Source organism: Daucus carota, chromosome 7, assembly GCF_001625215.2.
Source record: "Daucus carota subsp. sativus chromosome 7, DH1 v3.0, whole genome shotgun sequence".
NCBI classification, from domain to species: Eukaryota; Viridiplantae; Streptophyta; class Magnoliopsida; order Apiales; family Apiaceae; genus Daucus; species Daucus carota.
The window spans coordinates 5586495-5613701 of NC_030387.2; the positions used below are offsets into that span (position 1 = coordinate 5586495).

The window sequence follows — 27207 nt, forward strand, 5'->3', positions numbered from 1 at the left end:
GTGTCCCGGGACAACAGAGGATAAGCCCACCACTTGGGCTATCCAATCGTGCTCAAATACAAGTTTTTATTATTTGAGTAAATTGACTACAAGTTAAACATAGTTATATGAGTCATTTCTTAAGTTCAGTGGCCCAATTGCAAGTATGTTATGAGTTCGGCAAATGTTTTATCTATGAACTCTTTTTGTAATCGATCAAAATATTACCTTGACTCCTTCAAAAAAAAAAAAAAATATTACCTTGACAGTAACTCGGTAAGTATTGCCCTAGAGATAAAGCCTAGAGGTAATCATAGACTCCTCAGACTCATACCGCCGCTATCAAACCTTTATATACACACCTTCACACACTCTTCTCTCTCTGTGTCTCGGCCGCCTCGCCCTTTTCTATTCAAATCAAATCATCCAACTTTTACAGGTATAATCTCAGATCTGCTCTCTCTCTCTCTCTCTCTCTCTCTCTCTCTCTCTCTCTTCAATTCTCTGTATGTACATGAAATCTTCTACATATATCTCTTGCAGCCTTTTACAACTAGTTTACTTCGATTAATTATTGCAATTCTTCTACGCGTTTTTTACAATTATATGATACTTTAGAATTGTGAGATTGTTGATGAGGTGAGATAAGCTCTCGCTGGATTAATAACAACACTTGTTTATATTTGAGTAGTTGATTTGTCTAATTTGTGGTTTTGAATTTGCTAAGCTTAAAATTAGAGTCTCGTTGCTAGATCTATCTGCGGTGGCATATTTTTATTGTTTCCATTGTTCCGATACCACCAGTAGTGTTACTGAGTATGTTAAATAAGTTTTTGTGGTTAAAATTATTTTGAAATCCATTAGATATAGACCGAGATTGCCTCATACTAATTAAAAACTTAAATTCTCGAGTGCTTCTACTGCATAATCCAATTATTTGTAGAAAACCAATACTACTGTCCGTACTTGCAATCTGCATCTAACTGCACACGTTGAACAAATGCCCTTCTTTTTTTTTACATTTTTTTGTTCTGTTAGTAATTGGCTACTTTGGTGTTTTTTCCTTTCAAATTCAATTGATGTGAACTTGCATTAGATTCTTCAGTGTTATATCTGTTTTTAGTTTTTAATTTTATTTTACATTACTTTATGACTAGACAGTTATTCGGATCCATCATTTGTTATGTAATTGATTTCATTTAAAATATTGTTTGCTTTGCGTTTGAATTTATTTAGAAAGACTTTGTAATCTTTATATAACATGGTGGACAGACTCTCTAAATATAAGACATGAGGGGAAGAAGTTACAGTCCTTCACCGCCAAGGGGCTTTAACAGAAGAGGAAGGAGTCCCAGTCCCAGGGGTAGGTACAATGGGGGTCGCAGTAGAGATCTTCCTACCAGTCTTCTAGTACGCAACCTTAGGCATGACTGCAGGTAATTTGTTATAATTTTTTTGGTTCTTTCTATTTAATTTACAGCTCTCTTTGAAAGATTCAAATCATATTATACTGCATCGTGCTGATCTTTTCTCCTGTAAACAAGATTATAGAGCTTTTAGAACTTAATGTTGCAAGTAGGCATGGTTCTGCTTTATTAGTGTCTACTGTCTAGACAAACTTTTTTAAGTGCACATAGGTGTAGACATGTACTGAAGCGATTCTATATTCATAGTTAGATTCTTCATGTGAAGATTTCATATATGATGCCGGAGTTGGAATTTTATGCTCAAGGCCTCTTAACTTGCATCATGTATCCTAGATAGCCAACATCTTAAAGGGTTTTAAAGTTGTAATCGCTAGTAGAATTCACATTTGTTGGTTAAGTTTCTGACGCGGTTCTTGCATTCGAGATAGAGTTCATTAATGGACCAACACTACCTTGTACACCATGCATGCTTCAACCTTACCAGAAGAAAGCTAAAAGTAATTCGTTATGATCTGACAATGATGTTTCAGCTTCAGGCAAGAATTTGGCGTATCAACCATGTGACATGCTTGTAGATTTTTTTTGAACTGCTATGATTTGCTTGTTAACACAACAAAAAATTGCTATACTTTCTCTGATTGAATTTGTTTCTGTTTACTTTTCTGCCGTGTTACTTACATTTTTGTTTTGCAATCCAGGGCTGAAGATCTTCGGAGGCCATTTGAACAGTTTGGTAATCTCAAGGACATATATTTGCCAAGGGACTACTATAGTGGGTGAGATAAATTGCATGGGGTTGTAGATTTACATATTCCTGGCTATTCTCTATGTTATTCTTACCTTTTTAAGGTTTACTCCATTTTTTAATCGGTTGCTTTTCATTTGTATGGTACATGTATTTGGGTTTCTTTATTAAGGTTGTTGAGATTTAACAGTGAATCAAAAGATATGAAGACTTCAATCAAGTAGTAAGAGTTGACACATTCAAGTAGTAAGAGTTCTGTTGACATCAATCAAGTAGTAAGAGGTTTGTTCCAGGTGATGTATATGATAAGTGAAGATGGGAACGAAATTGGGTTTGATTACATTTTGAAGATATCAAGTCTTGAAGAATTTCAAGTCATATTAATACTGACACTTGCAAGGTCAGCAGCAATGTGCTTGCTTTATGTGCTTATCATGGGCCTGCCATATTAGTGTCGTTCTTTGTAGCAAATATTATATTTTTGGGTTTGGGAAATATGAATGCATTAGGGTGTCATTTTACTAGAATCCTCTATAGGGACTACCTGTTCCTATATGGAATTAAACAAATTCTTAGCTGCTCCTACATGATGATTCGATAACATTACATAAGTTTAGAAAACGTTTGAAGCATACTGGAGCTCCATATGATTGTTTATTAATATTTTCAGACAACCCCTAAGGTGTATGGTCTTGTCTTATTATCACCCTTGCTTTTACAATACCTCATTGTTCTCATTAATTATCAATTGCAGGGAGCCACGAGGATTTGGCTTTGTGCAGTTTGTAGATCCTGCTGATGCTCAAGAAGCTAAATATCAGATGGATGGTCAGGTTCTCCTGGGTCGGCAGCTTACAGTCGTATTTGCTGAGGAGAACAGGAAGAAGCCAACTGATATGAGGCACAGGGAACACAGGTATATTTGGCTTTAACGTTAACATATAGTTGGAAATCCTTGTGAGTGTCTGTTGCATAGATTGTGACAATCTCTTGATGGAAGGGGTGGAAAATACGTGGGGCCTCTAATAATTAATAGATATGGGCCAGATACTTGAACTCTTATTAGTCTTATATATTTGGGAGATTTAACAACCAGGCATGGTTATACGCTACATAGCGTCTTGCTCGATGTCAGTTTATGACTAGTCTTATCACCATGCCAGAACTCTATTAGGTACTTCTGCGTTCCAGTTCACACTCCAAAATAAATGTCGTCATTTATGGAAATAATTTACTCCATTCAGAAAAGCATCTGGTTGATTTATATAAGTTGTGAGCTGCAAAATTAATTTGAGGGATATTTTTAAAAACTTTCAAACAAATTTTGCTCTGCAGTCTTACAAGTTGGGGATAAATTACTTGACTGCTCATGTAAAAATTTTCACTATATGTAGTTTACTTTAATTTAAAAGAGCATCTGCTTGACCATGGCAAGAATATTTAAGTTAGGAACTGCAAATTTGATCTGAGGGATTTTTTGAAATAGGTTTTAAAACGACAAAAAGTGTGCCTTGTGCAGTCTTGTAAGTTGGGGATCAAATACTCAGCTGTTCCTGTAAAAACATTTTCCCTCTATATTTTTATATGTATCTATATATACATCCATTAACTGTGTACATCAATTTCTTCAAACTTTACAGGGGTGGCCGATTTTCTGATAGACGCCGTTCACCGCCTCGTTACTCTCGTTCACCATCTCCAGCCCCTCGCTACTCTGGCTCACGATCTCGTGACTACTCACCACCTCACAAGAGAAGGCAGTATTCAAGGTATAATTTAATCTGAAAACACTACTGCTGAAATTGCTATGTTTTGGCCTTTTGGGGCATATAGTTTCGAATTTTATGATCAGTGGCAGAGCCACTGTGTGTGAGAACTCAGTGGATCCTACATTGATATATTCTTTTCTAATTTTTAAGGTAATAAGTTTAATTTAATATATATTGTCTGAAATATATATATTTAGTAATCTTGTGTCTAACTGTCTCGTACTTTTTTGTTTTGAAGTCCCTTGGTGGTTATCCAAAATAATTTTGCTATCTTTAAACATTTTTCTTTTTTTACCACATACTAATTATGTTTACAAATTTAACTTTTTTTGTTTTTCCAGCTGTTGCTGCAAGTTCTTTCTGCCGGGCATTAACTTTTTTTATTCAAATACCTATAGTCATGTATGTTATGTTTATATTATTGATTCTGTGGGTAGTTCTATATATTGTCAGTCACTTTTGGATTGAATAATTATAAATACAGTGCGATGCAGGACAGAGTGTTAGGAGTAGTCTTGCATCACAATATCTTAAAAAGTCACAGTTAGAACTTTTACTCAGCATGGGTTTTAGCTTCCCTTGACCAAAATTCTGATGCCTGTCCTATTTTGGTTGACATTACTATTCTTGGATAACGTGTATATCGAAATACCTATTCCGTTGGCCTGGTTTACCATCTTGTCCTGGGTCGTTTTTAGTCGCTATTCATATAATTCACTATATTAACCATGTTTAATTGTTTTTACAGGTCTGTCTCACCTGAAGAAAAGAGGTATAGTCGGGAAAGGTCATACTCACGGTCACCTGTGAGGGAGCGGTCTCCACCCTATAATGGTTCAAGGATCCGCAGTCATAGTCTTGGAAGGGATGCAAGCCCAAATCCTCCAGTAGCTCGTTCTCCTTCTAGAGGTCGGAGTCCTAGTCGAAGCCGTAGCAGGAGTCCAGATCCCCAGCATTACTCCAGGGGACCTGGGAGGGACCGCTCACCCAGTCAGTGAGTTCTTTGCTGGATCCTGAGCTAGTGTTTATGCTCGGAAGTCTAATGTAATCCTCCCTCAGAACTATGCATCACATTACTCTAGCTGTAGTATGGGTTTGTTTGTTAAACTTGAATGGTTGTAAACTTATGAAGTAGGATGCTTTATGCTTGTATGGGTGTGGGACCACTCTAAAAGTTGTTTATTTTGACTAGTTTGTATTTCTTGTTCTGGATAATTTTATAACTATTATGTAGTTGAAGATTCTGTGGAAGTTTTGGGTTGCTGAGGTGATGGATTTTGCAGTGGATTTGTTTTAGATTAACATCTTGCGGCTGTGTTATGTCTAGGTAGTCAGGTACTGATACATGATTATTTACTGCTCATGTAAATTGGTAATGGGATTTAGTTGGTGAAGATACAATGATTAATCACGAAATGATTTAGTAGGTACGGTCCAATAATTAATTAATCAAAATGATTAATCAAAATTGATTTGATTTGATTTTATCTTAAAATTATAATATTTTATAATATGATATAGATCTATAATCATATAAAATAAAAATTGTATAAAAACTTCTGTAAATATTTTTAAGTTGTCACTTGTCACACAATATCACATTTTTTATGTTACAAACTAGATTAATTTTTTAGTTGATCGATATTTTATAGACTTCAGATGGACTATACTGATTTTTAACTAATTACTCTGATTTACGACTAAATTTTTAAAAATAATTTTGCCTGACTAATACTTAATTGAGACGGAACTTGTTCAAATAGTGATTCATCTCAATTAATTGTCGATATTTAAAACATTGCTCTCAGCCTCAGTAGCTAATATATGCATTGTTTGACAAAATAAATTTATGAAAAATTTAATAGTTTTATAATGTGCTAATATAACATAATAAATTTAAATAGTCAAATAAATTTTATTTGTGATTAATATTTAAAATTATTCATATTATGCAAAATCAATATTCGACATTCAACATTCATTTCACATTTATCTCCTAAAATATAACCTATGAGTTTCTTAAACCAAATCCGAAAGTTTGAACTCATTCATTAAAATCCCAACTTTTGTCTAAATTAATATGTTCATTAGATGATAAATTTTTTTGAACGAAAAGAACTCCTGAAAGCAGGTTTTGTATTCTGATACAATTTATTATATGAGAAAATATATTATGACAAAATAAAAATAAAAATATGTCATCAGTCATTACATTTCGTAATTTTGACCAGAGGGTGACTTGTTAGTTAATTAGGGATAGGATCTAATGAGTCATCACTCAAACTTAACAATTAGATTTTGAGTAAGCAGAGCAGAAGAGAGGGGAAAAGAAAAGAAAAAGAAAGATAAGAGTGTGTAGAGATGGGAGTAAATGATACTCCCTCCGTCCCAGTCAACAGTATACATTGGGGGACGGGGGCGCGGCACGGACTTTAATGCTTCAATATAGTATAGTTCTGTAAATTATTTTTAAGATTTTCTTTTTTTGTATAAAAGTATAACATTTATATTTTTATACAAAAAAAAAATCTTAAAAATAAGTTGTGGAACTATGTTTTATAAGAGCCTTAAAAAGCGTGTCGAGCAGTGAAAAAGAAACGTATACAATTGACTGGGACAGAGGGAGTAATATATAGTAAAAAACAAGAGCATGAGGTGGCTTGGGCCGGGGTGATCATGCTGCTGCTGCTACTGCTTTAATAAAGCATTAATAAAGCACCATCTAGTCCATTTCCAAATTTCAATTCAATCATCTTCTTCTTCTTCTTCTTCTTATCATACTGCTTGTCCACTATCATCTTCATCATCAGGTATGACATCTCTCTTGTTTGATTTTCGATATTATCACCTCCAATTTGCTCCTTGTATGTCTTCTGCTGCTCATTCTTTGCGGAGATTCCTTCTTACGCCTTTACATATTCTTCGTCCTTCCTCACTGTAAATTGCATGATCAGCTCATAAACCTTGTTCCGATACTTATTCGTAATATCTTTATGCTCAAGTTTTTTTGTTATTACTTTAAGATGACACTTTTATTTGTGATATTAATTATGTTTATCTGAATCTGAATGACCTAAATATCGCTTAGTTAAGCACATTTTGCCAATCACGCGTCTCTTATGATTTATTGGCAGGTGGTTTAGAACATCACATGTCTTGAATTTATTCGCTACTCAAGTGATATACAGTCAGTCTCACACTTGAGGCATCTTTACACATATTGTTCTTGTAAAATGTCTACCGACGACTCCAGAAAGGTGTCGGGCCAGGATATACAGGTGGTATGTTATTATGCTCCCCTCACTCTTTTACGGCTACTTCGTTATTATCTTTACATACTTTCTCAATCCGGAAATACGTAATATCATTAACTTCAAAAATGGAAATACGTAAAAGCAAAAAGGCAGGTATAGCCTCTTATAACAATTTGAAGAATTTTCTTTTTTCATTAGTTAGGGGCTATTAAAGTTTTCTCAAGGTCTTTGCTCTTTTTAGTAGCCAATATATATTGTGTTTCCTAGAATGACGTATTCTTCTGGTTATTACCAACTAGGACTAACTATCTGTATGGCGTGAATTAAAGGTAACTCATTCTGATATGTACTGAAATTTTCTGGTCGTGTCCCATATTTAAGCGATGGCGATTCTTAACTATCTTGGAGCAGTTACCTCAACTGTGAATAAGGGAACCAAAGCCATTATGTCTTAACTCTTTACTTCCTGGTTAGGTTATTGATTTTTTAGAGGCTTTAGACTTTTTAAAGAGTTTGTTTTTTAAATCATCATACTTGGCTAATGTTTTTCTTTCGGGTGGTCATTGCATAACATGAAATAATGGATGTGACCAACAAGGCAGACCAGTATCTCAGAAACTAAAATAAATACAAGATATATAGATATGACTATTAAGCAAATTTCCATATACTTCGCACAACTACATAAGCAAGATAATGAGGTAGGCTTTTCTAAGAATTGACATCAGAAACTATCATACTTGTCAAAGGCGTAAAGGTGATGCTACACGCCAGTGCACCAGGTCGTCATCTAGGCGACCATTAGGCGGAATTTACGTTTAACCAGGTGCGTCGCCTAGCATTGCCTTGACAACTATGCAAACTATCCCAATGGCCTGAAAAGTAATAGTATGCAGGTCCTGTCTCCTCTGACCAAAAATTCTTTTGTTTGTTATACTCCTGCCAAATGCGGTATCTAAATTCACTATAAGCAACCGGAGCAATGTGCCTCCATCTAAATTCCCATAAGATCCATGACCTCCAATCACTATGTGGCCAACTGAGCGAAACTAACGCACCTACTAGAAATGGGCACTGGGAACACTAGTGTGGGACACTCAGCAGCCATAGCACCCAAAACATAGATACCATCAACATGCTGAAGCCATGGCCATAGTGGATAAGTGCTCTTGAATAGCCAAACACAACATAAACGTCTAGAATTTCCATGGGCCATACAATAAAGGGCGCGTCATATTTCTAAAAGCAGCTTTTTAGAGTAGTTCTTTTCCAAAAAGTGGCTTTTAGAGTTTACCAGATGCCTTTAGACCTGCTTTTGACCCAAAAGTTGTCCAACTGCGCAACACTTCCAGAGGCTTCAGTGAAGTTTTGGATCGTACAAAACTTGTCTAATATGCATACAAATGATATGTTAGATACTATTTAAGTTAGATATTAAATGCAAATCTTAAATTACTTTAACTTTTTATCAGAATGACAATTGTGATATATTATTGTGACCACCCAACTTAGTTCCAGAGAGTTTAACATGTTGATCTCTCGTGGATTTCATGTTAGCTAATATATACATAGTTTAGTACGGAGTTTTTAAGTCTACAAAGGCTTGCAGACTTATCTACTTTTTTGTGAGAGATATAATATACGGCATAATATGACTTGAAGCTCTTTCCCGGGGCCGTAAACTTCCTGGATTTGACCCTGGATCAATTTAATAGATGTGGCTCCTATGATTCCGACAAACCGCTTTTACTCATTCTACATGTGTCTCTTCCTGTCTACCATGCCTCAGTTTAACATTTAACCTGATTCTACACTTTTGACCTGTAAGACCATATACACTGCTGCAATCCAAACTTCCAAATTCCTCTGGCCTCATATGTACTGGATTGTTCAACCTGCCACGGACCAGTCTAAAACACATAGCTGGTTTGATGCTACATCAGCAACAAATTTGGAAAAGCTTGAGAACCGAATCGCAGACTTAGACTTGTTAATATACATGGTGTGAATTTTGCAACTTATATGCGAGAAAACAGCTTTTAGGCACGATTACTGATATTGACTGTTTTTTTAGGTGCAAAATCTTATTGAACAATGTCTGATCCGCTACATGACTCGTAAAGAAGTTATGAATTTCCTCTCTGTAAAGAAGAAAATAGAACCTGCTGTTACCGAACTTGGTATGGTTATATCCTCGTTACTTCTTAAGACCTGTAATGCTTTGTTCTCTTTCTTTAATATGTCTTGCATCTTTAGTTCTGATGTATAACAATTATTTTTTGTACATCAGAACTAAAGTTTTCAAATGTTGTTACTGAACTTGTCCAATTATTTGTTTCTTATTATCATCTGAGGTATGTTCTATAGTGATGTTTACATTCTGATAGGAAATGTGCATTACTGGTGCTCAACAGGTAAAATTTACCAAGAACTTGATTACACGCTAGGTAAAAGGCATCTATATGCAATTTCAAAACTGATTTTCTTACTAAAAGGACCATTAATATAATGTACCCAAGAAACTCAAATCTAGAAAATAAAGACTCAGGTGCTCCCAGAGGAAGGGGGAACAGGTCAATTTCCCTGCACCCATTCTATTTCGGGCTCAAATTTGGTAGGCCCTTACAGTAGTTTTATTATACGTTGTTATAAAAAAAGGTCAGTGCTAGCTTTGTGCTTCTATTGTGTTCCAATTTTCACTTCTCCAGGAGCCCCATTTACTTTTGTTAGTCTTCGATTTTTAGCCAGAATGGTTTTATTATCAATGAATTTTATATTAGTATAATGATGTTTAATGAGTAAGGTTTTTGGGCCTGGCAATCATGTCGTTCCGTGTAATTTTGTGTTGTGTACTTTCGTGTTTCCGTGTACTCATAGCTAAAACCAAAAACGACCCGAAATCATTTCGTGTACTTGTTTACCGGATCCGAACACGGAACGAAATATTTCATAGTACACAAAATTAATTTTGTATACTTTTTGTTTATATGAAACGGCCTATAATAATTATACCCGAACACACGAAACAGAACGGAATACTAATGAATACATAAAATAAGTTAAACAAGTTTAAAAATACAACTTCAAAGAAAAGGAAGTCTTAATTCTTAAGTTTTAACAAACAAATAGCTCAAAGTTCTCATGTAGCTTAAAGTGACATTAAGAGTACAATCAGATTGCCAAAGTTCAGGCTCTTAACAAATATGAAAATAAAGCTTTACACATTAATGATCAGAATTATATATATTACGGTACATATAATATTATGATATATAAAAAATAAAAATTATATATAAAATATTTAGTGTACTTTCTCGTACTGAAAAAATGAAAACCCATATCCTGACACAGAATCTATCATGTAATTTCGTGTTCGTGTTTCGTGTATTGAAAATTAAAACCCATAACCATTTTTTCATGTTGTTTTGTTTCGTGTTAGCATGTCATGTGTCAAGTTGCTAGGCCTAATGGTTTTATATTTATAATGAACTTGAAAATATGTATTGTATCAGCAAATATGTTTTCGGAAAGGAAAAAGTTGTGGCCCATTTTTTTTATTTTTCCCTGGGCCCCTATATAGTATGGAACGGGCCTGTAAAGACTAGATTTTTAATACATTACTGTAATTTATTTGTGTTTATTTTGTATTTGTTGGGGAATAAAAGGGAACAAATCATCCAAAGTTAATTCAGAGTTCACTATATCTTTATACATCATCCTGGAACAGGACATTTTAAGAACTGGAGTGTACTTGATTACAAAACTCTCAACTTTTTTTAATCTATCAAATTCTGTTCTTTACTCCAACAGGAGGTAACATAAATTAAACACTGAACCATATCAAAGTAAGTACGGGAATTCCTGAAAATAAGGAAGAAAACTCAAGTACCTAATTTAGTAAAACTCCCAAGTATAAGCTCTAAAAGCCTTTTTTTTTTTCCCATAAAATTTTGGTTGGTCAAGCATCAATCCAATTTCCTCTTTCTACATATGTTTTGCTGCATGGATGTTGATAATGGAAAACTAATTTTAAATTTGTTTTGTAAATTTTTTTATTCATTTCTTTTGGTTGTGGGGCTTTTGCTTCCGGTTTACTGGTCCTCTCTAAAATAGTTTCAGCTTCCAGTAGACAATAGTTTGTGGACTGTTACATAGCTTCCTAATCTTAATTGTGTTATTCTTTTAGACTCTCATTTTAATTTTCTTATGCTGCCAAAGTTTTTTACTGAGAAATTGTGATATAATGCACCACTCTGAAGATGTCCTGATAATAGTTTGAGAGGAATTGTGGATCTTTTTGCCAAATTTTGTATGAATAGGTAGAAATAAAGCTTCTTGAAATTTGTAAACCATTTTGAAGTGCATCTTATTCTACTTTATATCTCTTGAGTCTATTTTGTTATGCGTGCTTACTCTCATCAAGACTAAACATTTTTGCTTACTTCTAATAGTCTGGCAGAAACTAGAACAAGAAAATCAGGAATTTTTCAATGCATACAATCTGAGATTAACGTTGAAAGAGCAAATAGCGGAATTCAATCAGTTGCTTGAAAGACAAGTTAAGATGATGCATCATGCAGACACAGCAGGAGTGTCCTACAGACCTGTTAGCGCATCTCATGTCTCACCAAGTAAGTCGTCTTTTTTAATTTCAAATATCTTGATAATAACTAACTATGTTTATTCTTGTAGTCATTCGAAATCAAACTCTTGATCTCAAATTTTTAAATCTAGAGCATCTATAAGTAATGTTTTAGTAGTAAATTAATGGTGCTTTGCATTTGGAATCGGTAAGTAGTGGATTTAATGGTCATGCATTTGGCAGTAGTACAAAGATCCTTCTCATGCTTGGGACATAATAGGATATAATTGTCATAAAGTGCTTTAGGAATTATCCTTGCTTTTTAGATCTACATGTCTCATCTCTTGTTATTTACTTCACATACTAATGTATACTTGTAATCTACTAATTTTAGTATCTGATGTTTTTTTATGAAAGTATAATCGTTGATCTGGTGACTCTGGTCCTCTCTGTGTGTTAAGCGTCTGATGCTTACCTTTGGTGATATTTCACCGATGATCTGGTGATTGTTTTAGTGGTCATTTCCCTTTTTGAGACACGTATCCACCCCAGATCTTCATAAGGGCTATACTTCTGATAAATCAGTGTTTATTGCCTGTTATACATCTTGATTTGCATTTATTGTCTGCATTCTGAAATTGAATTGTAATCGTCATGGTATGAGTAAAAATTCTGACACTGTAGTTGTTTGCTTAGATCGAGCCTGTTTTTGTACATTCCAGTACAAACTACTAGGTTTACATCATAACATTTTATTACACTAACTTGATCTTGTGTTATGTTGGCAGTGCATCATAACTCGTCAAGTTATGCCTCTGAAAATGCAGGACATGCATTGATGACAGACAGCATGCGGCAACCGATTACCACCAGCATACCAAATGAATTCACTAATCGTGGTTTGTCGGTGCCATGCATGCAAATACCTGTTGACATGTCTGGTCAGTCAAGAAAAAATGAAACCTCGAATGTCATGCTAGCTCAGAATCCAAATGTCAGTATGGCACAAGGATTGAATGGTGGAATGCTGAAAAGAGAAGCTGGCTATCCTGGCATGCCTCAATTCATCTATGGTGGTGAAAACAATATCATGGAACCACATCCTCTCAGTAGGGATGCACCTAATTTATTATACAGTCGTGACGATTCAAACGCACTACCTCCCCTAAATGAAACAATGATGGATGCAGCAGACTCCACTAGTTTTGGATTATTGGGGAATTATGGTATATCAGACTTAACAACTGAGTTTTCCCATGGTTCTGGTTCGCCCCTCTCTCTCTCTATATACACATGTACACAAATATATGCACAAAAACATATAAATGCTGACAAGTACTACTCTTTATGTACTTTCTTGGTTGCATTGATTTCTAAAAAAATTTGTCACGTCTCAATTAGCACTCGTTTAAGCAATAGACTGACTATGGGGTAGATATAGAGACAGTACGGTTTGATACAACATGATATTGAGTTATTCTGTTACACCTTGGCACTAAATATCAAGTAGAGAGGAAAAGGGAAGCAAGAAATATTGAAGGAACCAATTCTTACATAATTGTAAGTAGGCCCTAAATATCATGTGGAAGTGGCCCTAAAATCTGAATTTTAAACTAAAAACTCTCTTTTCGGTACTGGCATGTATTTTGGAGAAAATGCAAATGAATGTGCTGGATCACTTGATATGGTAATGGAACTCCTTTGTCTTAGAAACAGTAGTTGTCTAACTTTGAATCAACCATATCCAGAAGTGGTATATAATATATACTGATGTTCCTTCCTCAAATCATTCTCAGATATCATGGACAACTACAGGTCTCCCTTCCTGGAGACAGCTCCAGACAGTTTCCTTGATTTGCATAGTAGGGGGGGAGATAACCAAGGTAATTTTCCAGGCTTTGCAAGTTTTCAAAAAATGCAAAAACATGATACAACTGCAAAAACATAAATAATACAAGGTCTTCTTCTGCCAGGACCAAATACGAGGTTGGATGGGTATGGAGATTTTCACAGCGACTGATTGGATGATTCCGCTGGTACTAATCTTGCACACACAATAATGGGTATCAATTACGTTTCATTTGATTGGTGATATTTTTGTTACCTTTTCTATTCAATACTTGCATGCAAGCGCCAAGCCATTCATATAATGGAGTGACTGTTACAATTTCTTTTTGCAGTACAGTTCAAAACTGACTAGTTGTTTCTGATTAGTGCTATTGTCAGGAAATCTATGTGATAAGATGGTGAAATTAGTTGTCACTTGTACTCTTACCGCACCCAAAGAAATAAAAAGGAGGTTGTTCCTTTGTCCCAAAATTATTGTTTAAAGATATATAGAAAATTCGATAAGCAATTTACATAAATAATAGAACTAGACCATTACATGTGATGGAAAAACCCTGGTGTTGCAAGGTTTCTATTTAGTCAATACTTTTACTTTATGCTTTTTCAAGCATCTACCAAATTTTATTGTCTTGCTTGATATTATAACTTTGTTGCAGGTTCAGCTGCATCCCTCTGTTGGCAAAGGAACTTTTGTAGATAACTCAAACATGCAGAGATTTCAGCATTCGAGCTGCTGTTAAAATTGATGTGCAGAGCTAATAACATAGTTGTGTTGAATGATGCTAGAAAGTTACTGTTGGCTTTGAGGAAGGAATAACGATGGAAATTGGAACAAGTAAATGAATCACCTGTTTGATAATTAGGTATTTCAGAAGTTTTAATAGAACTGGACTTGAAATTCCTACATTAGTAAAATGCCGTTGCTATGAAGTTTTCTACTTTGTATGTTTAAACTAAAGATGTAATGATAAAGTGAATATAGAGACTCTCTTCAGCTATCGTTGTGTATGTTCCGGTAATCAAGCAAACCCTTTTCAGCCTTTGATAATTTACATTCCCACCAATTTTCCGCATACAATAATTAAACTTTGTTTAAGATTATATGTTTTATTAAATAGACAGTTACGAGAGGTGTTGAAGACAGATTTGCACCATATCTTACTTTATTAGTGGCAACAATTTTAAATAAATTTGTGCCAACGAAGGGAAACAGTTTTAATTTCTCGATAAAAAGGTTGTATGAGAATTTCCCAAAATTTATCTTCTCAACTATATCATGGCTCACAGATGAAGAGGCTATTTCAACATTAGAAACGCTTGTTTAGTATTTGTAGCACTCATGTTTTGATAACTTTTGAAAAATAGATAAAAAATGTAACCTCGTGCCACTTTGGGAGTCCAACTGTCCAAGAATGCAATCCCTGTCTCTGTTCTGAAATTCAAAACTAGTCTTTGGAATACGGATTTTTTCAGTGTGAACAGAGCACAAACTAACAACTTCTTGGGTAGAGGGCGGATTTGTAGGGTAGATGGTGATTTTTATTGGGTATAATATCATTAATGATGGTTGTTCTGTCTACACAGGTTATTCTGAGATTCTGCAAATCCTCCTCGTTCATCTCATCTCAAAACTAATTTCTGAATTCATCCTGAACGAGTGTCACCAACCCTGACACAACTTGAATTTTACAAGTGCAGCAGAAACAAGTGAAATGTAACAAGTGCAGAAGGAAGCTACACGTAACACAAATGATTGTGAATAAGAAATTTTAGTGGCAATTTAGTTGGCAGACAACGAGAAGTGAAAACTTCTTTTCAGTTGCTATCAGGCCCGGACTCTGGAACTCTTAGCATCCATTTTTGAAAACCAGCTATTCACATGAGCATTCTTTTTGACTAATACCAATGAATACAAACAAGATGACGCATTACAATTTTACGGAGTGATAGATCATAACATAAATATAGATTAAAAAAATGACTTCTTGCTTAAAGTAAAGAAGTGGATTAGAAATAAGAAGTAAATAAGTTAATAAAGTGTTTGGAAAAGAAGTAGAAGGTCTGAGAGAAAAGCTAGCATTCTAAAAGTGCTTCTACTTGTTTATACAAATGGGTCAAGAAAAGCAGAACTAGAAGCAGCTTCTGCTTCTCTTAAACAAACGGGTGCATAACACACATTACTTATTTCTGCAACAAGTAGTAGAAGCTATTAGTAATCATGGATATAACATCATTTTCCTCCTTGTTAGTATGTAGCCTTATAATCATATCTGCCCTCGTAGCTACTATCATCCTAACCACGAAAATCGCAGTAAAAGGGCACAAAAATCTCCCTCCTGGAAGCTACGGATGGCCATTTGTGGGAGAAACACTAGCTCTTCTTCAAGCGGGCTGGAATGGAACTCCAGAGAAGTTCATAAGGGAGAGGGTTGAGAAACATGGCGACGTATTCAAGACATGTTTGCTTGGAGACTCGATAGTGGTGTTCTCAGGGGTGGCTGGAAACAAGTTCTTGTTTGGGAATGAGGGCAAGACGGTGGCGCTGTGGTGGCCTAAATCAGTAAACAAGTTGTTTGAAAACTGCTTGATTACGAGCAGCGGGGAAGAAGCCAAGTGGACGAGGAAAATGCTGCACTCGTTTCTGTCTCCAGACGCTTTCTCTAGACTATATATCAATATCATGGATCAAGTTACTCAGAAGCACATCTCAACTCATTGGCAAGGTAACTCTTACATCCCTACTGTATGCTATTAAATCGTCGTTTCAAGAGAGAATTTTGAGTCCTTTGGTCATAGTGTCGGTCCTCTTCAGAAACCAGATCTTATTAAGTAACATGTTAAGTGAAGAATTACAGGACACCTGACTTTAGCTTTTAAGCTACAGCATAATGTAGTTTTTGCTAGATATTAATGGTGGGATACATAAGTTTTAACATCTAGCCTCTAGGTGCATTATTTGGGTGGTAAAAAGAAGTTGAAAGCAGTCAAGTGACAGAAACATGATCATTGTATTCTGTGGATTGAAATTGAAGGGTTAGAAGATAAAATGATAAGATGATAAGACTTGGTGTAACACAATTCGAGGTAACATGTCGTGTTCGTGTCAGCAATCGGGTTGATTTCGGGTCAAGCTAAAATCACTTAAAATTGAATAAAACTAAAAATTAAAAATTTTAGAAATGAAATTCTAATTTCTGGTCATTTCGGGTCCATTTCGAGTCAATCAGGTGATTTTCGAGTCACGTTTGGGTTTTCTCTCAGTAAATCGGATTGCGATTGGGTCGGTTTCGGGTTGTGTCTGATATTGCCCCCTCGGTACACATCCACTAAATCCTCATGGAACTTAGAGGTCTACATTCTTTCATGTTGGAGTCTTATCACACCACCATAATACTTTACAATCCACTCAAAATGCTGCCATCATTTTTTTTGCTGTCATACAACTGCTCCATCTAATTCACTTGCTTCTTCCTTTTCTTTTCCTTTTTGTCTTTACTTTCTACCTTAGTCTTTTGTGAAAGCAGTAATAGCCACTTTGACTTGCTAAAAACAATAAAACAAAAAATAAAATATAAAAGTATCTTAAGGAATGTATGATGTTTACAGACGAAGATGTTCCTAACCAGACAATAATCTATGTTTACTGAATAATTTGTTAGCTAATAAAACGCTTCTGAACTCATTACACAACTGCTATCTGAAGGTAAACAAGAAGTGAAAGTCTATCACACCATCAAGTTCTATACGTTTGAGCTCGCTTGTCGTTTGTTCATGAGCCTTGAAGACCCGGACCATATCAAGAAACTAGCCTACCATTTCAATATATTCTTAAAAGGGATCATACAAATCCCTCTCAATGTGCCTGGCACACGATTTTATAATGCAATGAGGGCTGTTAATGCTATAAGAAAAGACCTTCATGTTATAACAAGACAGAGAAGAGTAGACTTGGAGCAGAAAACAGCTTCCCCTTCCCAAGACCTATTGTCTCATCTGCTAGTTTCTTCTGACGAACATGGGAGGTTTCTGACTGAAGCGGAGATTGTGAACAATATACTGACATTACTTTTTGCTGGACACGACACTTCCAGTGTGTCGATAACCTTAGTCATGAAGACTCTTGCAGAAAAGCCTCATGTCTACCAAAAGATTTATGATGGTCAGTGTCCAATTCTGCCTGGTTATATTTGATTTATATGAAATTTCTTGAACTGAAAGAACTAATACATTGTTTTATGATTCTGTCGATGGAATACTAGAACATATGGAGATAGCAGCAGCTAAAGGACATGCAGAGTTACTACAATGGGATGACATACAGAAGATGAAATACACGTGGAATGTTGTCAGTGAAGTTATGAGAATAACGCCACCTGTAATTGGAGCTTTTAGAGAGGCCTTGGTGGATTTTACTTACGCGGGATATACCATTCCCAAAGGATGGAAGGTAATTTAACTCGGTAACTTGCTGGTTTTCATGTCTATGTCCATTGAACAAACAGGTAACCAGTAAACTTCCATCAATTAATTCTTTTATGATGTTTTTATCTAACCAGTTATACTGGAGTACTGTTTCAACAAGTAAGGATGAGAGGTACTTTCCAGATCCCACAGAATTTGATGCTTCGCGATTTGATGGAGCAGGACCAACTCCATATTCCTATGTTCCATTCGGAGGGGGGCCTAGGATGTGCTTAGGAAAAGAGTTTGCTCGGATGGAAATACTCGTATTTTTGCACAATGTGGTAAAGAAGTTTAAGTGGGATTTACTGATTGCTGATGAGAAGATTGAATATGATCCTATGCCTACCCCAGTAAAAGGACTGCCTATATCCCTTCATCCTCACAATGTTTGAGTTTCACTCATATATTTCGGGTGTACTAGTTCGGATGTAGAATGACTGGCTCAACAGGCTTTCAGTAGAAGCAGACCACTGCAGCTAGGAGCCGTGGTTGCCTGATAAAGTTAGACTAGCAACTGCAAGGTGAATATAACTACAAGGCCTCCAACATGTTCACATGTATATAAAGATCTTTAAAAGACCTCTCTAAGATATATTACATTGATAAAGTTTTGTCTGTAGAAAGATTTTTCTACACTTGTGTGATAATATAATATCTATATTAAATAAATTTCTGATGAAGTACACCATATGTAATTCAGAGACTTGTGTGATAATATAATATCTATCTTAAGTAAATTCCGGATTAAGTACACCATTTGTAATTCAGTGGCTTTCCGCCATTCCATTATGTTCAGGAATCAGGGTTGTATGGAGTTGTAAAATGAAAAATTCCACATGAGTTTAAATAGGGAATTAATTAGGAAGGAAACTCACCCCATTATCTGAGAAAATTGAAGTAATAGGAAGCTGAAAATATTTTTCCAATATGCTTTGAACTGTGAGTATATATATGACTTGTACATTGGATTTATGTTTTTTTGGGATAAATCCATATATACTTTCGTAAAATGATCAATAAACACGACATAGTATTTAAAATTATCAGTTGAAGGAATTGTCGGACACCATACATCAGTGTAGATCAATTCAAGTGATCGAGCATTTGACAAAGAAGAAACTCCGGATGGCAATTTTTTGCTGAAATTACATTGACATGCATTACAGTTGAATGAAGGTATAGAGGTGCTAGAGTATAGAAAAGTCCCTGATATGGGATTGTTACAACGTTAGCCTATAATTAATCAGAAATCGGGGATTAATCGGAAGGATTAATTGAGTGAAAATCGAATTTATTTTAATATTAAAATATTATTTAATATTTAGTTATTATTATATTAGCTATTTAGTAACCAATATATTTACTATATTCATAAACTCTATAATCATTCATATTTAAAGTAATATAATATTTTAATTTTAATAATTTATTATATATAGTTCGATTAAGAAATATATATAGGGATTAATCAGATTTAAAAATCGAATCGGTAGCCGACCTGCAGGGGATTAATCGGTTAAATCGGGGATTTTTAGAACATGGCCCTTCACAGAAGTTGTCAAATTTTTGTCTTTGTCCAGGTGCATAAGAAGGCAGGGTTATCGATTTGAATGTCCACCTCCACCATGTAAAGCTCGCTGAAACTGATTTCCATAGTTCCGATTGGATTGGATGATTCTCCATGTTAATTAGTAGTGTGACGATTTTGAGAAGGAATGGGTAAGGTAATATACCTTCTTGATCATGATTTGCCTCTTGGTTTTAAGACCTCTCTCCTGATCAAGTAGTTGTTCATGGAGGGCAGCAAAGGACATTGACACCTCACGTACTTATTGCATCTCGTATTGTTTTATACTATTTCATCTCCAAGACCCGCCAATGTTAGCAAAACTAGGTCATCAGATGTCCTACCACAATTGTATCTCACATCTCCTTCGCAGTTGCAACAGTTGAAACTAATTGATTGAATGGCTTCATCGCACCTTGTCTTACTTACTGATTGCAGACAACATAGGTAGGGTTCAGAATTATCTCCGGTAGGGTTCAGAATTATCTCCTTCATAACTGTGTCTGTGTGGGAGCAGACGAGCAGTTACACTACCATCAATATATCAAACTATGACAGACCAATTAATGAAGATAAAACTTGTTTGGTTGGAATAATGTCTGTGATCATGGTTGATATCAAAGGATAAGGATAAGATTATGGTGTGAATCAATAACATCTGTTTTCTATTGTTGCTGTCTTGCTGATGATAAAACTATTGCAATATTAAAATTGTGTTGCATTTGAAATTCATAAAACCAACACCACAATGTCTGAGTTTCACTCATATATATTTGGTGTAGTACACCATTTGTAATTCAGTTTCACGCAGTATAATTTCTTATCTAAAAGAACTTTTACATATTGCCCTCATGCTTGAGAATTGAGATATAGTTAGAACACAATATCATTACAAGTATAGAGTGAACTCTACTCCCAGTATAAATATAGTATAAATACAAATATAACATTTGACTGCGTAAGAATTGAACTAAGTAAAATCACAGAAGAAAATTTTGAGCAAAAGCTTGCGGTGAACTCAAGTATCAACAAAACCGGATGATGCAGCTTTTGATTTCAAGATATAAAATAAAGCTGGGAACCAATATGTCCATCCATTTGTGAGCCCAGACAGAGAATAAACTATTGAAATGCTTTGTGACTCTATTTCTTACCAAATCCGAACAGAGATTTAATAGCATTGATGGCATTTTCATTGATAAATGATTCATCAAACCTTTTTAGAAGAGGATCAAAATCTTCTGATTTCCTCACGTTCTCTAGATCAGGGTCAGTTCGGATTCTCTGCCGTGTCAGTTTAGATAATGTTAAGATCGTTTTTAAACTAGGTAAATAGTCGAGAACAAGTTATAAAGATATTTACTTGCCTTGAAGTCTTCAAATCCTGATTTCAGGGCATCTTCAAGAGCAGATAGTCCAGCTTGTATCTTTCAATTTCAAATCAAAAGGAGATAAGTCATATATATTATGCTGATAAAAGTATTGAACATAAAGTAAATAGGTTAATGTAATGTATTATTGATCAATTTATTTTTATTAAATTAAACCTTATCACTCTTCCTTTTTTTTGTATGTTTCATTGACATGAAAGTTGGGCAATACCTGATTAAGTTTGGAGTAACAGCAAGCAACATTATAACTTGCTACTGAGGCTTCGTTATATTCTGGTTTTGATCCCAAAACTGACTCAAATTTCTCCAGTGCTTCTTCATATTTGCCAATCCTTCATCAGTAATAAAGCAAAAGTAATGTGTCAGCCATGTGGTTACTGTGTGTGTATTTTATATTTTTTCACAAGTAAGAATAGAGAATTTATGTAGGAACGGTCATTTGACAAAGCAAGCCGGCTCACTTTTCTAATTACTTTCACATTGCTTAGTTTTGTTTGATGTGAAATCAGTGATAGGAAGAAAATTAAAGGGCGAATACATGTCTTGGATTTCCTTTAATGAGAAAGGGAAATAAAGAGAAAAATGAATAATATTGATTTGTATACTTATCAAGGAGCCAAAAATAGTCTAATATTATCTAGTATTTATTGCACTTTCTCCACAAAGTTGGTGAACAAAATTTAGGAAATAATGCTTCTAGAAAGTTACCGTTTGGCGTCACCATGACACAAAAGAAATTTAACAGAATATGCACGACTGATACAAATATAAGCAAGTCCCCAACCACACTTCAAGATGCAATTTGCTTTTTGTGTGCTATATGTTTACAGATGCCTTTCGTATTTGGCTATGAAGTATCCAAAAGTTCTTAACTAGCTACTCTTATTCTAGTACACTGAGTACTACATGAGACTACTACTACAAGCTAAGTAATGTTGTGCATTTGCTTAAATACAACTTCATAAAGTAAAGATCTTTAGTTTTAAAAGACAGGGAGTATCAATTAACATTCAAGGCCCTTATTATGTGTTAATTGTGTTACATAGTTCAAAATGGGAAAATAAGAGCTTGAAGAAGAAGGGCCTAAGTGCGAATCAACATAATTTTATTCGAGATTTGGTTATGTATTACTAAAGCAAAGAATTTTCACAAGAAAAAGAAAAAGATAAACTATACTTAGAATATAGCCAGTAACATTGGAAAGCATGTCAACAGGACAAAACCCAGGAAATAGATGGTCAGTCAACCTAAAAGTACAATGCTTACTTGTATAACTGTAGTCCTTCACGAAGTTCTCTTTCTCTCTGTTCTTTCTGCTCTTTTTTCCTTATGTAATTTTGCATCTGACACCCAATATTATTGTTCAACCAGTACGTGTTATTTATGCAGGTCCAAATCTACCATTTAGGCACATGAAACTAGTGAATGAGAGAGAGATATCGCTACTCACCTGGATTTCCCTCACTTTGCTACTAACAACACCAGAGTTTCTCTCAGCTCTAATAATTTCTTTTTCTGTAAGGTCACCAACAGTCTCAATCTTACCTGGCAACATATACAAAATTCAGATTATAGACATAGTGAGTCAAAAAATTTGGCTATCAAATAACTCAAGAAAATGTGCAGGTCTAATAATGCATGCTGAAAATCACCGAAAAATAGTATGGAAAACTGATGCAACATAAAAAGCAAGTAAAAAGGAGTCGATATAAACCATATCTCTTCTGCATCTTCATCAGTAAAGGACCAATTCTCTGCCGAATGGTATACATTGTCCTTCCATATTCAGCTGCAGGCCACATTTCTGTTCCAAAAACTGCACTGCATATATAATTTGATAACATACTCAGAAATTACATACAGTTACTGATTGTGATTCAAACTTAAAGGTAACCTATGTTTCTATGGGGGAAAAAAAAAACGAATACATAAAACCTATAGTTAGATGATCATACTTCATGGTCCCACAACTGTGTTTCAAAAGGAATTTCACTGCAACATGCATACAAATATTCCGTAGGAACTAATGCCCCAAATACCATAATTTTATGGAGGATAGCTTAAAAGCCAAATATACCAACATCCTCAAGAGTCAAGAGAGGGCCTAAATTATCACATGAAACACAAATCACGGGGAGGTCCATTGTTATCGCAGGGTCAGCCTAGATTTCATAGTAGATGGAGTTAAATATGTCACTTGAGAAGCTTTACACTAATGATTCATGGTTCTCCAGTCTTGTGATGGTGAGAAGGTTGGTTCGTGGGTTTAGAGTTGAATATCAATATGATTGGATGCCCCAATTTTTTGTAGGGTGTAGATATTTTGTGCATCATTTGGCATGTCCACACAAAGATCGAGCCAAAGTCCACAAACGTCATGGTAGACTTATTAAAGACTACTGTGTGTTTGTTCTGAAAGGTTTTGCCTAAAAAGGGCTCAGCTCTCAGCAGGGTCTTCTGCTACATGATGATCTGCAGAATCTATTACCTTTTGGAATTAAATTATTGACACAGCCAATTTCCAGGGGTTTGCTGATCCACGTTCAGTGTCCAATGTTCACAGTCTTTAACAGATGGACGATCAGAATTAGGTCCCCAAGATAATTGCTGGCTTTCATTTTTTCACTTAGTTGCATAGATTGAGACAAAGTTTACTTGAGGGAATTTTTCTTCAGTCTATTCTATTGGACATGATTATTTCCCCAAAAGTCAGCTCCTACTCCTAGTGATCCACTCCTCGACTTGAAATGGGCTTTCAAGTGAGCGAGAGTGTTAAATATTATATATGACTCAAGTAAGCCCTCTGCCTAACACCTTCAGGTTTAAGAAAAAAATAGCAACTTAGCCATTCTCTCATTGATATTGCAGATGGTCATGATCAATTTTCTGGAAGCTTCACGACTCAAGTTCTTACTCTTCTATTTATGCTTTGCACTTCTTACAAGGATCCACTTCGTCTGTTCCTTAGGCTCCCCTTGAATGGTCTAGGGAAGATTCCCAGACATACATCTATCTCGTAGTTGGTTATACAGAAGTGCTTATCCACTATCAATAATCCTTTGCTTCAATAGGTAGATGATACTTCTGTTCAGTGTGCAAGGTTGCTTAGTCTAAATCTCATAAGTTCTTCCAGTGTTTTCCTGGGAATGTGTACTTTGGCCATGTCTCTGGGCCACATTCGATTGCCAGAATGGAGGTCAGATTCAGTTGGCCTTTTGCTGACTACAGTGTTTCATGGGATCCTACAAGCTGGAGGGTAAGCCTGTTGTTTTAAAGTTGTTTACCGTATTTTCCTGGTTGCTATGGTGTATTTGATTTGGCAGACATTTGTTTAGAGGATACAAGATCAGCATTCTAATACATTTTTGGACATTGGCTTAGTCCATAATTTTATTTAGCAGACATTGGCTTAGAGGAGACGGGATCCGCATTCTAATACATGTTCAGGCATTGGGTTGGTCTGTAATGTTATTTTGCAGCACTAGCTCGTCCATTTCTGCAGTGCCCATAAGATCTAATTGGAGGATAGCTCACTAGAATATGTTTTTGCCACGACATCATTTTTTAGTTCGTAGGGTACCGGTTTGGTTTGTTTGCCGCAATGTTGATCTACTTCTGATATTAACATTTTCCAAAACAAGTATTTTTAAGTAGATAGTCATGTTAAGGTGGGTATAATCACCTTCCGGTGAGGCAAGTATATTGAATGCATATTAGGCATGGTAGTTACGGCCAAATCCCTCAATCCCTCAGTACACTCAACTCTCTTGGTAGTGAAGGCTGAGGGGTTTACTCTAGTAGAGACATATGCTCCTCAGCAATCAAATTTCTATACCGACCATAAACAAAAGCTTTGAGTCATGGTATTTCAATACACATTTACGAGGTACTCTAGTAAATTCTATTAGTAGTTAAACATAGGCCTTCACCCATCATAGGGTACAAGCAATTCATTTTTAGGGTCAACAGACAAGACACACACACATACCGCAACAATTCATCTCTAACCGTGAGCATCAAAGGGGCATACAAACTCTTACACTCACACAGACACAACATGACATATATAGCAATGACTTAATCTTCAACAGGAACATCAAAGAGTGAAACAAACACACACAAGCACACATAGCATAGCATAAACATGTCTAAAGAATGCACAAACCTGGTAGCAAGGACTTTATCTCCAACAGTAAACATTTTAGTCTGGTCAGCAAATCCCCCAGGGGCAATAGCATCAATATAAGTCCCACCATCTCTCCCTTTGACAAATTTAAGCCCATATGGCTGCACTATCTCCACCTCATACTCTTCATACTCTTCTTTCTTCTCCTCACCCTCTGATGACTCTGTAGTCTTTGTCTCATCCACTGCTCTCACTCTCCAAACACTAGCTTTTATCAAATGAGCTTTTTGACAGAAACAAGTTGAAATGCTGAGAGCCTTGAACTGGGTATTTTTAGCAGCACTAGTAGAACTAGAAAGTGATGCCAAAGAATTGAGCTTGTTTCTTGATCTTGGCAATGGTGGAGATGAACAGAGAGATGGGTTGTTTCTTGGAGCTGTGGACATGGTGATTGTTGCTTTTAATCCACAAATTTAATTGATGGTCTTGCAGTGACAGACTTTATTAATTGTTGGGCTTTTTTTTTTAGCAAACAGAAAAGATTGAATGCATGGCCTTGGAGCAGGGGACTTGTGGTTCCAAATACTTGCTAACATTTATCTCATTGTCGTGGCTGTATGTGGGTGAGGTGGATGGACTTCACTTTACAAAACAAGACCACCCAAATTATGAAAATTCTCCTCTCTTTTTTAGTACAGTAAAATTTTAGTCTCCTTTGAGTCTCGCACTCAAACCAGTCCTTTAGGTCTAACCCGGAATCGAATCCGAGTAAATCTCATCCATTCCTATAACCTATCTAATCCGTGTTCGATCTCGGATTACTCGAAATCGTTTAAAACATCAATATTACGTTCATTTGGAACGGTGAACGTTTTAAGTATCAAGATTATGTTCACTCAGATGAAATAGAATTAATTAATCAAAGTAAATCTCATTCATTCTTATAACCTATCTAATCCGTGTTCGATCTCAGATTACTCGAAATCGTTTAAAACATCAATATTATGTTCACTTGGAACAGTGAACGTTTTAAGTATCAAGATTATGTTCACTTAGATGAAATAGAATAATTAGGATTTGCAGTTTTGAGAGACCTCTCAAATTCTAGCCGTCATTTCTCCGTTCTTCATCCTTCATTCCTCTAGTGGTTAATCATCTTCACTCTTCCATCTTCCCCCATATACATCAGTTTATTTAATCTTTTTGGATGAGTTCTTGTTGAGTACATTGTCTATCGTGCCCATCTTCCCACCCATCTTTTTGGGAAGTTTATGTTTGTTTTGATGTTTGTGTGTGTTTTTTTATAGGTTTTCTATGAAGGAGTTACATGATACTTTGGATGATTAAAGCTTGTATAAAGTATGTCAAGGAGGTGAATATCGCGAGAGCTCATCTTTCACGACATAAAATTGTTCATATTTTGATCTAATATCAGTTGATGCAACTGATAATTCTGAACATTGGACTACAGATGCTTATGTGAAGTTCGATTGCGATGCTATTATGTTCACAATTGATGTAGGTTGGATTGTTCGAGATTTGATTGTAATATTTTTTGGTTTAAAGAATTTAAATATTCAATTTGTTAAGCGATCTGAAAATAAAGCGGCTATATGTTTAGCTCGTTTTTTGTTTCAATCAGGTTGTAATTGGCAGTTCGAGGGTTTGACTCGGCTGAGTTTCAGTTATTGATTAAATTCTTCGCTTTTCGTCAAAAAAAAAAAGATGAAATAGAATTATGAAAGAGTTCTCAAAATTATAAATTATTTTTATGAAGAAATATACAGATAAAAAACATATAAATAACAATTATCAAGATATAAGTGAATTTAAATTTCTTATGACAAAGATGGTAAAGAAATATGATAAAAATTGATGGAATGGAAAGCATTCCTTCCACAAATTATTATAGATAATTCTCCAATCACACCCAATTTAGTATATAAATTTCATTTTCATTCTCACTCTACTCTACATTTCATCCAAGATGAAGTGAAGGGACCCAAATACTCCATCTTGGTCAATGTCAACCTTAAATTTAGGTTTAGACAGCTA

The 27207-nt window shown here is 35.3% G+C and overlaps 4 protein-coding genes across 11 annotated transcripts; 3 read left to right on the forward strand and 1 right to left on the reverse strand.

The window, feature by feature from the left end:
- Positions 1-258: 258 nt before the first annotated feature.
- On the forward strand, positions 259-5171 carry LOC108196438 (serine/arginine-rich SC35-like splicing factor SCL30A). 2 transcript variants are annotated; one of them, XM_017363724.2, is made up of 6 exons: positions 259-418; positions 1252-1415; positions 2105-2182; positions 2906-3067; positions 3792-3920; positions 4669-5171. In XM_017363724.2, exons 2-6 carry the CDS (start codon positions 1270-1272, stop codon positions 4916-4918), a joined length of 765 nt encoding a protein of 254 aa, XP_017219213.1. In that variant the 5' UTR covers positions 259-418; positions 1252-1269; the 3' UTR covers positions 4919-5171. The 2 variants fall into 2 exon arrangements, with proteins under 2 accessions (XP_017219213.1, XP_017219214.1); XM_017363725.2 differs by lacking the exons at positions 259-418; positions 1252-1415 and adding an exon at positions 2342-2551.
- A 1395-nt stretch (positions 5172-6566) lies between these two features.
- On the forward strand, positions 6567-14652 carry LOC108196108 (uncharacterized). 7 transcript variants are annotated; one of them, XR_010285433.1, is made up of 9 exons: positions 6567-6730; positions 7055-7201; positions 9249-9354; positions 11626-11805; positions 12545-13021; positions 13553-13639; positions 13730-13819; positions 13937-14055; positions 14261-14652. XR_010285433.1 is itself a non-coding variant. In XM_017363218.2 (8 exons), exons 2-7 carry the CDS (start codon positions 7154-7156, stop codon positions 13774-13776), a joined length of 945 nt encoding a protein of 314 aa, XP_017218707.1. In that variant the 5' UTR covers positions 6567-6730; positions 7055-7153; the 3' UTR covers positions 13777-13819; positions 14261-14652. The 7 variants fall into 7 exon arrangements, 3 of the variants coding, with proteins under 3 accessions (XP_017218707.1, XP_017218706.1, XP_017218708.1); XR_001801709.2 differs by having other exon boundaries at positions 13971-14055; XR_001801710.2 differs by having other exon boundaries at positions 13983-14055.
- Positions 14653-15702: 1050 nt separating this feature from the next.
- LOC108196107 (beta-amyrin 28-monooxygenase-like) lies at positions 15703-18748 on the forward strand. The gene is made up of 4 exons (XM_017363216.2): positions 15703-16327; positions 17308-17763; positions 17864-18051; positions 18161-18748. The coding sequence occupies exons 1-4, from the start codon at positions 15823-15825 to the stop codon at positions 18458-18460; spliced, it is 1449 nt and encodes a 482-aa protein (XP_017218705.1). The 5' UTR covers positions 15703-15822; the 3' UTR covers positions 18461-18748.
- Positions 18749-20363: 1615 nt separating this feature from the next.
- LOC108193419 (protein MET1, chloroplastic) lies at positions 20364-25812 on the reverse strand. The gene is made up of 7 exons (XM_017360055.2): positions 25192-25812; positions 22741-22847; positions 22477-22571; positions 22293-22369; positions 21238-21358; positions 21003-21062; positions 20364-20919 (listed from the first exon to the last, which is right to left on the reverse strand). Exons 1-7 carry the CDS (start codon positions 25596-25598, stop codon positions 20779-20781), a joined length of 1008 nt encoding a protein of 335 aa, XP_017215544.1. The 5' UTR covers positions 25599-25812; the 3' UTR covers positions 20364-20778.
- Positions 25813-27207: the final 1395 nt, after the last annotated feature.

What these genes read in the sequence shown, in the direction of transcription:
- LOC108196438 (XM_017363724.2), top strand. Translation starts at nt 1,270, where the DNA reads ATGAGGGGAAGAAGTTACAGTCCTTCACCGCCAAGGGGCTTTAACAGA. An exon ending in CCAAGGGACTACTATAGTGG is followed by an intron (nt 2,183 to 2,905) that starts GTGAGATAAATT and finishes TATCAATTGCAG; the next exon opens with GGAGCCACGAGGATTTGGCT. An exon ending in AAGAGAAGGCAGTATTCAAG is followed by an intron (nt 3,921 to 4,668) that starts GTATAATTTAAT and finishes TTGTTTTTACAG; the next exon opens with GTCTGTCTCACCTGAAGAAA.
- LOC108196108 (XM_017363218.2), top strand. Translation starts at nt 7,154, where the DNA reads ATGTCTACCGACGACTCCAGAAAGGTGTCGGGCCAGGATATACAGGTG. An exon ending in CGGGCCAGGATATACAGGTG is followed by an intron (nt 7,202 to 9,248) that starts GTATGTTATTAT and finishes CTGTTTTTTTAG; the next exon opens with GTGCAAAATCTTATTGAACA. An exon ending in TAGGGGGGGAGATAACCAAG is followed by an intron (nt 13,640 to 13,729) that starts GTAATTTTCCAG and finishes TTCTTCTGCCAG; the next exon opens with GACCAAATACGAGGTTGGAT.
- LOC108196107 (XM_017363216.2), top strand. Translation starts at nt 15,823, where the DNA reads ATGGATATAACATCATTTTCCTCCTTGTTAGTATGTAGCCTTATAATC. An exon ending in CATCTCAACTCATTGGCAAG is followed by an intron (nt 16,328 to 17,307) that starts GTAACTCTTACA and finishes TGCTATCTGAAG; the next exon opens with GTAAACAAGAAGTGAAAGTC. An exon ending in CCATTCCCAAAGGATGGAAG is followed by an intron (nt 18,052 to 18,160) that starts GTAATTTAACTC and finishes TTATCTAACCAG; the next exon opens with TTATACTGGAGTACTGTTTC.
- LOC108193419 (XM_017360055.2), bottom strand. Translation starts at nt 25,598, where the DNA reads ATGTCCACAGCTCCAAGAAACAACCCATCTCTCTGTTCATCTCCACCA. An exon ending in GATAAAGTCCTTGCTACCAG is followed by an intron (nt 22,848 to 25,191) that starts GTTTGTGCATTC and finishes TTATATATGCAG; the next exon opens with TGCAGTTTTTGGAACAGAAA. An exon ending in GTTACTCCAAACTTAATCAG is followed by an intron (nt 21,063 to 21,237) that starts GTATTGCCCAAC and finishes TGAAATTGAAAG; the next exon opens with ATACAAGCTGGACTATCTGC.